General features: G+C 42.0%; 1 protein-coding gene across 1 annotated transcript in view; it reads right to left on the reverse strand.

Moving 5' to 3' along the window:
* ABTB2 (ankyrin repeat and BTB domain containing 2) overlaps positions 1–16030 on the reverse strand; it is a 139720-nt gene that overhangs the window by 35396 nt on the left and 88294 nt on the right. The window contains 3 exon segments of the mRNA XM_086613484.1: positions 11498–11667; positions 11670–11707; positions 14422–14568. Coding sequence (XP_086469610.1) covers positions 11498–11667; positions 11670–11707; positions 14422–14568 — 355 coding nt within the window.

Here is a 16030-nt window from a genome sequence, read left to right on the forward strand (position 1 = left end):
AAACTTGTTTTCCTTTGCCTTTCTTCACATCAGGTACCTCTGAGCCCTGACTATATGAATAAAGCTGTACATAGGCAAAACTATAACACACACTATCCTGGGGCGAATGCCCTTTCTACACGTACCGTCAGATTAAATTAGTTTGGCCACTTACCCTTAAGCATATTGAGCGTCTCAACACAGAGAGTTTAGCAGACTAAAAGAGGCTCCAAAGTGAATTAATTAAACTACTGTAACTTCTTGTATGAAGAAGAATGGGAGGGCCCAGATGGAAAGTCATTTAAGGAACATATGTTTCTGTGATGTTCTAATGCAGCAACTCTTCAGAGAGATCCTTCCTGAAGAATTTAGCAGCCACAACAGGGAACTGAGCACTGACTACCTGGCACAGCACAGTGCTGCACAGAGGTAACTCTTAATCACACAGTCTGGGTGCTGGAAGCAATATCATTACAGGAAGATACATTCTGAGCAGGTTATATTAGTCCTGTATAATTTCATGCTAATGTGCTTACATTCCTCTCAATTAGCTTAATTATCTTGTAGTTCTGCATCACAGACAACTCATCCTTTCCTACTGAAAAAGTCTACCAATTCTGAAGCACCTGTCTCAGAAGAATACCATGTTTCTTGGAAAGGATCTTTTACATTCTGAAGGAAGTCAAAGAGGGGAGAAACGGCTGAGTGAATTCCTTGCAGTAGCAGACAGTTTTCCAGCAAGTCTAGGAATAAAAACTTGTAGATCCTGCCTCCCTCCTCTATTTTCTAGCCATTATGATACACTTTTTAATCCATGGAATAAAGAACTTCGGGTACAAGGTCTTCAGTGGAGCCGGTGTTCCCAGTAGTTCAAGTCCAGACTGAAACTACCCCTTTCAGCAACATCACTCCAGATTGACACCAAAAAGCAATCAGAGCAAAACACAGATTGGCCTCTTTCCTCTCTAAGCAAACAAGTTAGACCAGCACGCATTGTATCAACACAAGGTTGTTTAGCCCCAGAAGAATCCACGAACCAGAGCTGAATCAGCTCAGACATGTAACTCGTTTGAATAGGATTTGTCTTGCAGAGCAGACATGCTTTTTAAAACAGGCAGTTCAGCAGTTACTGTAAAAACATGTGATGCAAACAGTGGAGTTCAGCTTCGTAAGTGACCACTGGGTCATGGCAGTACATGCACTCGTACGTACAGGACGAGGAAGTGCAAACTGCCAGGGTCTCCTTTAAAAAGGAAAGCAGAGACATACCAATTTAGGATCACCCCAGGGAAAGCTTAGGTTCTAATCTCCACAAGGTCAAGAGAAAGAACGACTGTTGCTATTATCATAATTATACCCAGAAACATTCACTCTTCAGAAGAGCTTTGCTCTTAGCTCTCTGTTACAAAGATGTCAGGAGCAATAAGAGTGAAAACCCCAACAACCTGCCAGCCCTGGCTGCTGCACAGCAAAAGCTCAGAATTGCGTCTTTATTTAGCGTGGCCTTTGTTACAGCACCAGCTAACTCCTTCCTCAGGAAACAGGCAAGTTCTGCAAGTGAAGGTCTGTAATTTAGTCCAATAGGAAATAATATTAACTTCAATTGGAAACAGCAATTACTGAAAAAGAAGAAACTTGTTGGCTTGTTACCATCATCATTCTTTGCAATATGTTCAGAATCTTTGATCTACAGAGTTACTACTTTTTACTTAAATTAGTTAAAAGAGCACTACATTGGTATCATGATACTGTCTTTAAGGATCTATGTCTAGGAAAAATGGAAACAGGCTGATATTAAATGGCAGCAAACCAGCCAGAGTCAAGTGGGGAAATTTAGACTCATGCTCAGTCCTCTACTATTCAATGGGCAGTCACCATCCGAAAGGAGGAAAAAGCCGCCTTATTAATTTCTGTGTTTCTGTAATGCCTTTTCAGTAACATATGCTGTTACAGTTTTGGTTTATGTTTCCCTGGATTATTTTTCGTTCCTTTTTGATGCCAGCTTGCTGCTTAGTCTTCTCATCACGAAACAGCAAACAATAAACAATACACAACACAAGATCCTTACAGGCACTGAAGATTGCTGTTTGTACCAGCTCTGAGAATCCAGGCAGCTAAGTTGCCAGGCTCTCATGTTCTTGCACCTTCTTTTTTATCTGAACAGATGGAAACTTAAGAGCAGAAGCCAAGAACTTAACATGGACATCTTTACAGTACTTACAGTAATTACTGTAGCTGTAGTTATAGCAATTGCAGGGTGGTAGCATACACATACACACATGCAGAATAATTGTCATCTCTTCCTTGCTAAACAAGACAGCCAAAGATCACCTATCTAGTTTCAAACATTTTTACAAATAGAGGACATTCACCAGAAATGGCTTAGGTCAAAGACAGTCTTTCCGGGGATTTCCAGCAAGCACTGAGGTCTGCTGTAAAATGCCTATGAAAGCATGAAAAAAAAAAGAGTGTTTTTCAAACAAATGTTTTGTAATTGACAGGATGACGACTGCCAAATGCCCTATTAGTTCTCTAGGGAGGTGGTAAGTGGTAACTACTGCCTGCTGTCTACCTGAATAGCCAGTTCTAGGAAAATATGTATTGATACGTATCAATGACGGGACCTTACGAGGCTGACCCATGTAAAACAACTTTAAGGGACAATACAGTAACTGGAACCACAGAAGCACAGAACAGCTGAAGTTGGAAGGCACCCTGGAGATCATTTAGTCCAAACCCCCTTGCTCAAAAACCAGGGTCAGCTAGAGCAGGCAGCCCAGGTGCCAAATGAAATCGGTAATCTTTCAGGTGACCTGACCCTCTGCATGCTTGAATTTGTGACTTCTGAGACTTCTCAGACCATCCTCAACTATTGTCCATGGAAACGAGCACAGAAGCAGCAGCAAGGTTTCAAGACAGCCTAAGAGTCTGACTTTTTCACACATGGCTTCACATACAGTCATTAGCATCAAATTTTTGTTTCACTGTGTACGCTCTGCTTTCTCTGTGTGCTTTGCATTCTCTGTGAATGCATTTCTCTGTGAAAATGCATTGCATTTTCTCGGCAATGCTTTCTCTGTGTGCTGAGGCTGGCACAGGAAGGCAATCTCTTACTCTCCATGAAGCCTGCTCTGTGCTGTCTGATTTCGTATGCGGCGAGATTCCTCTCCTTGCAATTTTGCAGATAATTTAAACAATCTATGTTTGTACCACACCCCTGCTCCAACACAGAAAGATCAGAAGACGCAGGCTACTTTGGAAACTCTCCAATAACACTACAAATTGCTTACAGCCAGTAATATGGGAGAAAGGCTAGTCTGTCCCAGGTGTGAGATACACAGAGTTAAAAAACATTGAGCACTGTTTGTTTATACAAACAACATAAAGACAGGGGAAAAAAATTAATTCAGTATAGACTGCATTGCCAGTTTCAGCAGTTACACTTGGATGAATTTGATCCTCAGGGTTTGCAATTAATTCCTTTCACCACTGCCAAGGTCACCCCTCACGTTCCAGTTTTGCAATCTCTGAACTATAAAGAAACGAACAATTAAGAAAATTATGACTTAAAAATACCTCAATAGATGACGCCAGGCAAAGGCAGAAATATTTCCAGGAGCCCAAACATAAACTACTGTCTGTCACTTTTTGACTTTCATGTGACTTGGTTTTCATTCACTTCTGCTACAGTGCTCAGAGCATGCACAGACACATGCACAGAGTAATAAACAAACATAAACATTTTATCCTGGATCTCTCTTCAGTCTTTCAGGTAGGATACTGGGAGCACATACGTAGAAGGAGTCTTACTAGCAAAGGCTCTGACTCTGTTAAAACCCAGTTTCTAAGTGTTTCTGGTTTTTTCCTTGCTAGATGTTACTGCTGTAACACACGCTGAGACGTCACTGTAAAGAGCTGGAAGGTGAAAGTTGCTCACCAGAAGTGTGATAAAGCTGCTGACTCTTCCTGTTAAATGACGTATATTCCCAACTTTCAAAACCGTGGAAGACATCCAATGTATCGCAACTATTTAGTATGGGCTCGATAAATACATAATCCTGCCTAAAGTCAGGAACAGCACTGCCAATTAACAGTAATTTTAGCCAATAGATACACGTTGATTGTAGCTTATGGCCTCTGAAATTGAGCCATTCACTCCATCTTCCTTGTGAAGGAGCACCTCAAAATCACAATTAAGTCTGACATTAACTGATCCAAGTCTGAAATGGGCAAAAATACATGGTAACAGCTTCTCTCCTTAGTGTTGGTGAAGGAAGCTGATCTTACCTGTTTATAGGCTTCTTGTTCTTCTAATTAATCTACCAAACTAATCTTTCATCAATAGCAAATAGTTTTTCTTCTTTAAAACAAACAGGAGCACATTTTTATGTCCACTCTAAACAAGCAATGCCATAATGGCACAGTTCAATGTAAGACTTCCTTCTGTTTCTCTACATTTAATCAGTATGTTTATATCAAAATAGCTCTGGAGGAAACAAGAGGAATATTTCATGAGGGTGGGAATATGCTCACTGACACATCTTTCTGTAGTTACTCTGTTGACTTTGGAGATACTCTGAGTAGACTGAAGTAAGTACTGTTAAACATGACATATGATTCTATTCTCTCTCACGACAAATGAATTAGGGTCTACTTTTATTATTCCCATATATCTACTCTTGACTGGCGAGGCAGCTGTAGACAGAACAGAAAGATACTAAGATCTCTCAGACAAGAGATCCCAGAACTTATTTATTGCAGACCTTTTCAAAGACACAGCTCATGAACTAAGTGTATCAAGTTCTGTTCCTCATGCGGCATGGTAACAATGGGTTATGGCTGTAAAATAAAAGAATTCAGACGTAAATATATTAGATTTGAATTAGGAAAGACTAGGCCACAGATAAATCTGAAAGACAGACAATGATGTAGCTATTGCACTTAATAAAATTCCATAAATCTGCAGTTAAAAAGAGTAGAGAGGAAAAAAGCCTCATGACACACCAGTGAGAGTCTGGAAACATCCATCTGGAGAAAAGATTTGTCTTGAAAAGCCTTAACCAGCTCTGAAAGCAGTGGTACTTCTCAGTGATATTGAGGATGCAGCTCAAGCAAGCACAGGTCTTGGCAGCAGGCTCTGCAGGTTATTCCTAATTTTCCTTCCTATTCTGCCAGTTGGATGCCCTTGCAATATAGAGCAAGAATTTCTGGAGGCAATTAATATTAATAACCGGGGTGTTAGTATTCTCTTTAATATTAATTGATATCCTTGTTTAAATTTGATCTATGTAACCAAATCACTCCTGTCTCAAGCAATTTCAGAATGAACGTTCAGTTGTGACAGGCATTTTCTGAACACAAGGGAAGAAAGAAGCTAACCGTGAAGGAAAGAGCTGAAGGCTCTAATTATTTCTAATGATGCACCTAGAGATCATCAAGTAAAAAGGTACTAAGACCTAAGACATGAAATTTAGAAAACGTGATGAGGTGGCCATCTTCACCAGATGGTCACTGGGGATTTAGAAATAGCCATAGCACAGATTTGCACTCTATTCACATCAACCGCTGCAAGACTCTTGATAGGGAAACTATGCCAGACGGTTCTTGAAAGTAGCGCTGTAGGAAAGCTGATGCACAGACTACTTGGAGATTATTCTACTCTCAGTAGAAGTCACTGGCATGTTTCTGATGTAGCTGAGGACAGACTGAATTTTACAAAGTATGAAAGATAACATATGGTCATAAGGCCATGGCTCTACTCAGTCTGGTCTGAGAACGAGTTTTGGAATCTAAGAGTGTAATAGACCAAGATGAAAACCTGATCATCACTGAGTCACGGGATGCTTGGACAGAATTTTCACACTGTATCAGGAACTATCTATTCAGACAAAAAAAAAATCAAGTGTTCTAGCTAACGACGATATAAATCAATAGCTCAAATATTGGAAGAATATAGCATTCGATCAAACAGCACTCAAAAAGAGCTACAAGCTTTTCTTCTGGCAGCATCAGATGTAGTTTTCATCCTTTCCCAATAAATAATGTTTCAGAGCAGGCATTGCTGGAAATACTCCACAGAGAGAAAACTGAAGTAGATAGCTTTCTCTTTTTTATGAAGTGGCCTCCTGTGTGATTGCAGTTGGCTTCTTGCAGTGTCCACAGCTTTTCCAGCTGAAGAGCTGTGAATTTCCATCAAACTGGCGAGCCCCAGATTTTACTGTTGGCAGCTGACAAATCCTACATCGGCTCTGGAATTTCACTAGTGTTTTACTGGATTTTCACCGACAGAGTCAGATGGGTACAGTGTGTGTGCTTCTGCTGATGTAAATTGTTTTATACTCCTTGAAATCTGGAATAAAACTACACACCAGCAAAGTCAGACAATGTGTAAATCTTGGCATGTCTGCAACATGGCTAGCTCAGAAAAGTCTGACATGGCTGGATCCATGGGCACTCATGGACAAGCCCGGAATTACTTTTAGAACATTGTACAGACCAACAAGATCAACGACACGCAAACACAATTTATAGGGTTTTTTTAAAATAGGGTAGCTGCAAGAAGGGAAAGCTCAGCCTACCAAAGACACAGAGATAATCAGCTACACAAGGAAGCAGAATCCAACTTTTTCACCTATTCTTAGGTATTAGATCATGCTAACTTTCCTACAATAAATGCTGTACGCACGTGATAACCAAAAAGAGATCGGACAAGGGCAGTCAATGGCGTCTATTACTAGCTTTAAGGCTAGACCACTATCCTGGCCATGTCAATTAACCTAGGGTAGACTAGTCCACCCAGCTGTAAAATGAGACTATAATATTGACCTCAGTTTGTGCTCTGTGGGGATCAGACAAATACTCCCTAAGATAAGTATCACAGAGAGAGCATTCTTGCCTTGACACACCATTAAAAATAAGACAAAAGCTCTATAATCCACTTGGGAAAAAGTGAAGAAGGGAGAAACTTCGTTTACCTTTGGACGGCCCTTCTCAAGTCACAGTATCCCAAACAATCCCAGCAAACATGCTCTGCTGCTCTGGGACATGATCTCACACTGTGGAGTGCTCCCAAGCTCAGCCAGCCTGACATAAGCAATGGGAAAAAACCCAGACCAGAAACAGAGCAGAGAAAGAGGAAGTGCCACGCATCTGCTCACTCTTCTTGGTCCAAAAACACTGTCTGACCTCTGACACAATACAGACTATGATCTCCGAGAAACCTCTAAAAATCTTATTGTCCAGCAGAGAGACTTTTTTTCAGCAACAAAGACAGATGAGTTCTCTGATGACACAGACGAGCTCTTCGCCTTCAGGCAGTCAGGTGTATCAGTTACTGAGTAAAGCAGCTTGTTCTCACCTCACGGTCTAACTCATTTGCCAAAGTATTGTGCAAGTGGCACTCCGTATTTGCAAAACATCTCCTCAGGTGGCCTATTTGACACCAAACAGCAGATGGTTTACTGTCAGTGCAGCAAATACGGTCATTTCGGGGTTTCAAGTGAGTCATGGCTTGGTCATATAGCAAGCAGCTGCATTCATTGTGGAAACATTTCAAATGTTTTGCTTATGACACCTGGGTGCTTTCTCTCTAATTCTGCCTCCTCTCCTCCTTCTGCTTCAATGCCTTTACCTGGAGTTAAGCATCAGAACCAGATATAACCAACTCACAAACTTTCCAGAGTTTCAATCTATTGGTATCCCAAATCATTCACATGCTGGAGGCCAAAGCAGAAAGCTCCTCTATCTGCCAAGCTCTAGAGAGACAACTATGTCCACCGCATTCCTGCAGGACACTACAGTTTACCCATTCAATTCTTTAGCTGCCAAGGTGTTTAGCATGGATGAGCCACAGAGCTTGTAAGAGTTTAAACTGGCTCTGTTCATTAGGGCGGCTCGCATACCTAAGCGCAAGCGTGTATGTTTTCATACCTTGTACAGTTTGCTGCAGGGTATGTTCAGAAGCTCGGCGAGGTTTTCTTAAAGCCCTTCATGGCATATAACACCCTCCATGGTTTCAGAACTTGAATTCTATGCTTGCCTTCACGTTGAAGTGAAGTACAGTAAAGACCTTCCAGACCCTAGGGTGTTACAATCTTCACAGCACTTTGCATGGCAGCGTGACACACAGAAAGCTCACAGACAACAGAAAGACAAGCAAGACAGGTAGTAGGTTGTCAGGTCTCTAGATGTACTGAACAACTGCAGTTCCTTGCACTGAGTCAAAGAGGCTCACAGATCTTCCCAAGATCAAGTTTTACCAAGTCTGCAGCTCTAACAGTCTCTCTTTGCTAAATTTTAGATTGGTGTTCAATATCAATAGATTTATACCGCAGTCTAGAAACCGAAACATAAGCAAATGCAGCATTTGCTTTTGCAGAAGGTCAGCGTTACTGTCCTTGTTTGTGACTGAGATTTTTTTCAGTAGAACACAAACTGGGATTGCAGTGCACGTAACGAGTATGTTCCGGAGAGAGAGTGTAAATGCACAAAAGAGCAACGCAGAGTTTGCAGCTGATTTAGCACAGCTCAGGAAAGGATAAAAAAAACCCTGAGCTGCACAGCTTTGCCTAGTCACATTAGGTGAATCAGTGCCCTCATCTATCATGCCATGAGTCCAGCATCTCACACGCAGCCTCAACCGTGTCTCCTTGTAAGCGAGGAAAGAGTAAACTATCTCTTGTATAAAGTTCTGCTAGTGATATTTATCCCACTGGCTATGCCAAATAACATGTTCAGAGGTCAATACAGTAAGACACAAACAAATACATCTTGGAACAAATGAAAGGTAGGGTTGGATGTTAATTTCTGGTATACTGGGCAGTATTAATTTTATTTCCAGGTTTCATAAACTTTTCAAAGCCAATCGTTTAAACTGATAGTCCTCAAGTTCGGTTTTGGGGTTTTTTTCCTCCTAACATCAGTTTTTGCTCCATTTTAATATATCCTCTTTAATTTCCTTTACAGCTAACTACTGGTCAGAAAAAAACGGCAGAAATTTCCCTTACACCAGCTGTTATAGGATCTAATGCGGATTTTAAAAGAGAATAGAGTTGCAGGCTGCCTTCCAAAAAAACTCCGGTGAACCATGTGAAGAGCATTGTTTGTGAGCAGTTGGAGAGCTAACTGCACTCCTGATTTAACTCATTTATTATCCCCAGTGAACAAAACAAGTAACTGCAGTAACATCATTATACTGAGAGTACTGAAAAGAACACAACACAAAATAGAAAGCTTAATCTACATTTCTGATATAAGCTGTTTAGGAGCTTCAGTTGTACAACTGTGGGAAGTAGTGCACAACTTTACAGAATTTGGTCCCATGAAAACTCATTTTTTACACAGTGTGCAAACATGAAAGTCAAAATGAACGTTCTTGCACTAGGTAGGGCTTGATAAGGATTAGTGAGCCCAAAAAACAGAGGTACCAATGGGCTCCGAGTTGCATGGTCATGCCTCTTCCTATTTTATTCAATGTCACTTAATTCCTCTTGGTTTTTCACACGTGTATCTCAGTTCCCACAGATGCTACAGTTCTACTCACAGATTTTTCTTTTTGAAAGGACTTTGAGGGAGGATTAGACAAACAGAAAGACAATCTTTTTTACTTTGTAAAGTAGTTGAGCTCCTGCCACATTGAGACCTCAAAGGAGTCGGTCCGGTACAATAAAGCACAGAAAGATGGTTCAGCAACCAAGAGAAAACGCAAGCAAGTGATCAGTGAAGGTGGCTGCACAGACCAGCCACATACAAAATATTATAGCAGAACAGGCAGCTTAAGGGTGACAACTTCATCTTTTTTCTCTTTATTTGAAGTTTTCCTTAACCCAAAGTAACTTACCAAGACTTAAATTATAGAGGCTGCCTTCTGTCCAGTATGTTTTTCTGCACCCTGGCCTGAAAATTCAGAGCCTTATAAGGAGACAGTTCAATATCCTATTATTCTCAAGAGGTCTTCTCAGTCCAACTAGTCAAGCTCTGGTCATGAAGCCATCAACCACAGCTCGAATGGTGGTGAACACAGCTACAAGAAGCCTTTAGGACTGCTGAAATCATCTGGCAGGCTTGGTGGAGGCCAACGTGGGTATGCATGAGATGGAGTTGACCTGGATCATCAGAAACGCAGGGACTGAAGACAGTGCAGTCTGAGAGCAATCAGGAAGTGTCTTAATTAAAATAAAAAAAAATTCTGCATGGAGCAGAGGAAAAAGCACCATAATCCTCACAGGTGCAGAGGAGGATAGGAAGAAGAAAGAGAGGGCTAACTTTTGTAGGGTTTTTTTTAGAATGAATTTTAAGAATTAATTATTTGTATGTTACCATGATTTCATACTAACTTTAGAAGCTGGGGTTCAATACAGTAAAGCCCAAGGTAGGAAGAAGAAACCACGTTATTGACAAAGCTGCAGAAATATTCTCCTATCCCTGCTCACCTGTCCAACAAGCACCTTGCTTTTTTGTTTTGTGAATGTGGCCTCACACCACCTCACTACACTATGAAACTTCCCAACCACAGGCTGCTTTTGGAAAGGACCAGGATAGAGCCATCGGCCTGATGTTCAGTAGGCTGAAATAAATCCAAAGAGTAAGCTAACATAAATCCTGAAAAGAGTTAATCAGAAACCAGAATTTCTCAATTAAGGAAGAATTCGGAAATAAACCCAAAACAGGATATGCATTTCAAACTGGGGAAACCTAACAAGTCCAGAGAGGTCTCGGTCTCCCAGCATCATGCAATTGCAAGGCAGTCACCTATCAGCCTGCCTCTGAGCTGAGGAGCAGGAGGGCAGGAGCTGCCTGACCTGTCAAGGAACTCAATTTGTGGCTGGGGCTCTGAGGGCTCCTCAGCTCTCCACTGCCACCAGCCTGTCAGGCAGATTGCCAAGGAGCTGGGCAGGAAGGAAACCAGGGAGGTTTCTAACAGAAAAAACTTCCCACTGGAAAATTTCTGACCCACTGTAATCACGGGTCTACTTTCAGAGTCAGTTATGATGCTGGCAGAAGGTAGGGAGACCCATTGCATTTTCTGTTTAGTTACTAGCTTACTATATAAATTTATTTCTATACCAGACACACAGCATCAACTGAAATAATCCTTAAGAAGGATGTTCATAAATCCCTTCAAATCTCTCCACAGCAAACGACGTTGCTTTTCCTGAGAAAGATGACAATTGTTAATTGGTGCTATTCAGAAGGTAACATTTTCTTTGGTAAGGTCTTTACTGCTTTAGGCAACCACATGTACTTTTGGCAGCGTCTCTAGACAAGCCTTGTTGGCAGCATATAGCGTATGCCGCGCTCGGAAAGATCGCATGAAAAAACAGCTCACTTTCCAGTCCCAATTCCAAGGCTTCGTAAACTTGGCAAGGCTGACAGCATAATCTGGCTTAACTGCAGGAATAGCCTGATAGGTAGCATCCCACTAAGTGGCCTGAGCTGCCCATGCACACGCAGTTACTTTACAAAAGGAGACCTTCGTAGCCTAAGCCCCTGCCTACTAACAGTTGACCGACCTACATACCGTTCATTATTCAGGATCATTCTTGGAGGGTCAAGGTTGGGGTTCTCCATGGACTCCATTTGAGGACAACGTAGGAAGTAGTAGAGGGTGTGGAGAGCATCAGGGGACCAGGAGATGGGTTGCTGCTGCCGGGTTTGCCGAATGGGGCTCATTCCTGGCGGATGGTGTTCAAGCACTGCATGTGGTGCATCGCTCGTGATACCAAATCACCTACACAAAGAGAAAGAAAGCAAAAGCATCTCTTCACTACTCATCCACAGTCGTCTTAAGTACACTTTTTGAACTAAATAAAACCCTTGCACTGCTAAGAGAAACGTCTTTTGTGTGCACATATTCTTTTTCCTCCACAAAGGCATAAGCTGTCCTCAAGCTGCCACTTTGCAGGTTGTTGCATGGGAAATTTAATTTTCTTTCTAATGCCAAGTTTTAGTTAGAAAATACAGAATTAAACTTCTCTCAGTCACCATACATTCAGAACAATAGCTTTACAGTGATTTTTCTCTCTTGTTTTAATGCTGGTTTGCTCCTCTTTCTAACCACGAATACCAGTTTCTTGCCTGCCTGCAAAAACTACTGATATCTGTGCAAAACGTCCACTGCCCAACCGGGAGCATACCTTTCACAAGGCAAAGCCAGTAACACCAGTACAAATTCTTTATTCTCATTGCTGGCACCACCATTTTATGTTATGAGATTGTTCCCATTTCTTTCAACTGGGTTATGACGTTCTACCCTTCCACCCAGGCACGTGTGATAAATTAACGATGTTATGTTCAAAATAGAAATCCCTTCTTTTAAGGGGTCTGCTTCTCTTATTCTCACTGTAGCTGCAGGTTTCTCCAGAATAACAAGACCTAGCTCTCTTATTAAAAAGCCAATCTTTATCATGCTGACTGTCACAAGCTTTGCCAGAAATTTGCCCCTGAGCCTTGTAAGAAGCTCAATCCAGGAGCTTTCTGGACTGCTCAGTCCTCTTGGTCTTTGAACTCAAGCCAACCTGCCTCTATGTCAGAGTACTGGTGGACTTGAGGAGGCCTGGAAGAAGGTGGTCTGTATTACGCGGTTTCTACTTGGAAAGGATTTTGAGATTGTGGATTTTTTAAAAAAGTTCACAGAGCAATGACCCCAAGACAGCAGCAATGCAATCATATAAAGCTGGTCTTTGTGTAATAACCTCGCTTTAGGCACACCCTGTTTACTCTCCTTTTCTTGTGATGTATTACAGATTCTCAAGAGCTTTACAATAAAGGCTTCGGACACTACATCTTTGAGCAGTGTGACTACCATACCAGCAAGCTGAATGATTATTGTAGATTACTATACATAGCTAAGATCTATTTTTTCCTTGGGATAATCCTCCGTTGCTTTATGTTTCACAGTCCCCTAAAACTCTCACAGGAAACGTTGCTCTATTGTGTCCTACAGTTACAATACTGGGAAAGGATGGAACTGAAATAGTCGCCCTATCACAAAGCTGGTTCCTGAGAAAGCGCCCTGAACTTTGCCGTCCCGCGTATGAATTAATCCCATCTCCCTCTGAAATTCTTAGGAAGTTATTATTTGTTCATTTATATCTATCAGCAATACACTGGATTTGCCAAACAACCTCCGACTGAACCCATGGGGTTCTAGTGCTACACAGGTTAGGGAGAAACCCCCGCAAAGCTACTGCGTGTCTAAGTGTGACAACATGTGCGTTCAGATCGATGGAGTATTAAAAAAAAAAAAATTCAGTTTGCAATGTAAAGCTGTGCCACCCATTTGTCGCATAGTACGTTCAGTTTAAGGACCCACTTCAGAACGGAAAAACCTTCTAACATCTCTGCCTTTCCACTTCAGTAGCTCCCAACTCTCCAGGATCTAAACGTTTTACAAGAATATCGTGAATCCTCTAGCGTTGGTAATAACACAGAAGTCTGTGCAGTTATAGCAAAACCACATCTGGAATTCAAATTTTCAGCTCAGAATAACGTTTCTTCTCCTTTGCACACTCACTCTCTTTACTTTTCTGGCAATGTGCAGCAATGTTTTTTTTTTTTTTAAAAAAAAAATAGTAGGCAACTGTATCAGGAGATCTATTCACTAGATGTAATGACCAAGTTGGCCAAAGCAGGGATGGGGGAAGAGAGAGAGGAAGCTGTATTCAATCTTAGGGCCATGCTACAAATGTTCTCTTGTGTTCCAGGATAAATAGAGGTGTGTTAAAGGAATTTGAAAACCTCAAATTAAGGCAGGTTGCAAAATAAATGGTGAAACCCACAAACTCCTTGCTGGCCCTGACATTCATTAGCATTCAGATGGTGGAGACTATGAAAGCGATGCCAGCAGAAACGTTGCAAGGGAAAAGCAGACCGGGAAAACACAAATCATTTTTGTTTACTTTAAAGAGGCTCTGTGAGTAGTCTAGAAATGGAACATTTCATTTGGTTAGCATTAAAAAGAAGGGTTTGAACAAGTTTTTGTTACCAAAGTGCTCTCAGATTTTTTTCCCCTCCATTTTTTAAGTAACCAAAAAGCTTTTCCTTGAATATCCTGCACCCTTGACATTTCCACTGCACAAACACTAACAAAGAGAACCCTCTTTGCCGTCTGAGGGAGGTGCCACTGCTGCATTCCACAAACACACAAGAAAGCCTTCAGAGGCATCCAGGCAAAAGCATCTATCTCCTGTCGGCACTAACACCACCAAGTGTAGTACTACTACACATCTTATACATCTCCAAGGTGAATTAAATATAAAGTAGTCTAACGAACCAACCTGGTTTCATAAACAGCACCACGAGATAATTAGATCTTATGCAACATTAGCCAAATACTGCTCGCGCTGTCAACAACAGCAACACTCCCACTGACCTCAACAGCGGAGGGACTGGCTCTCCTGCTTCGCTGAAAGAAACCCACGTTTGATTACATCTGAAACTTACTCAGTTCAGAGATGCTTCCAACACAAGTGGCCAGCAGAGATTGCTCTAAAGTTCGGAGTTCCAGCTGGGCGTAAGCATCAGCCCGTCCGTCGCTGCACACAGAGCCATCGTTGTATGGGCTAAAGTAGGCAGGCAGAGACAGCACACCTGGGGACGAGAGCAAAGAACAGTCCTGTTACAAGTGAAGTTACGGGAGCTGAAAAGCAAGTCTCTCTACTGATAGGAGCGATATGGAAGTTGAACGCGTTTGCACCTTTCTTAGGGGACTTGAGGTCTTACGAACAGTTCAAATAAAATCAAACAGTGCTGTAAATACCATTGGAGCAGCTGAAACAGCGAAACTAGGCTCTAGGGAGTAAGGTTGCATGTTTCTACAGCCGTTAAAAACTAGAAACAAATTGCAGTTGAGATAAAACTACATGAAAAGCTTCAGTGAAGTCTCTAATACTGTTTATACAACAACTCAGCTGTGCACACACAGCTTGCTTTTAAACAGCTGTATGCAGATAGCTAGATAGAAAGGCCTGATTTTTCAAGGTGTGGAAGGTAACCTCAAGTCCATCTAAGGTAAACGGTAGCTGCAATCTTCGCAACTCTGAAAACAAAACCGTGGGCTATGCCAGTTCTTTGAACCTGCGTGCAGTTTCAAATGCGCAGACTGTGGTTTCTACATGTGCGAACCTTTGGATATGCCAAACTACGCCCACGAGTTCTGAGGTTGATTATGTTTTCACCTCTATAAATGACCCCTCTACGGGCGAGAGAGATCAGAGACATAATTACTTTGCACCACACGCGTTCCCCACACGCACGCTCCTTCCATTTTATCTTCGTGCACGCACGGGCATTAACACACAGTGAACGAACACAACGACGGATTTGAAAGCCGGTTTTGCATAGTTGTTATTGGGACTCCATCCCACTTTGCACATATCCCTACAACTCATTTGCATTGTTGGCAAATTAGAAACCGTTTGGGTGAACTGGAGAGGACTAGGGCTGCTACAAAAACTTGATGTACAGTTTCATGTTAGGATGCAGGTGGTCTCTAAAAGTGGCGGCTGTTCACCTCCCCCAGTCCTCATTTTCACCCCTTATCTGTGGTCCAGCATGGCAGATCTGCAGCCACAACACAACTCAGTGCAACATACAAATCCAAACAAATAATATTGCCTCCCCTGCTTTCCTCCCAGAAATTCATTAGTTGATTAGTTTTTCTTCAACTTAGCGAGCTGAATTTTGTCACCCCGTGGCCACGCGATTGCTCTGCGTGGTGCAGAGGGAAGACTGGGAACACGATCGCTGGAGCTGACATGAGATGGGGAGCACGGATACATGGCTGAGGCTGGGCTGGGAGAGTGGACCTGGCAGGGTGGATCCAATGAAACACAGCGTGACACTGCACCCACCATGCAGGTGGACCTTGAAATGCCTTTTGCAATCCACTCACCCAATGTTCCTGTACCCTTATTGTTAACATATTTTCAGTTGTGTTCAGCTGCTGCCATATTTTTAATTACAGATCTATCCTGCAATTCCAGTAGCATACTCCAGCCCAAATTTTCCATAATTTCAGATGAAGATACTTACAGCCACGACTGCCTGTGCT

The sequence above is a fragment of the Tauraco erythrolophus genome, chromosome 6, assembly GCF_009769465.1.
Source record: "Tauraco erythrolophus isolate bTauEry1 chromosome 6, bTauEry1.pri, whole genome shotgun sequence".
Classification (NCBI taxonomy): domain Eukaryota; kingdom Metazoa; phylum Chordata; class Aves; order Musophagiformes; family Musophagidae; genus Tauraco; species Tauraco erythrolophus.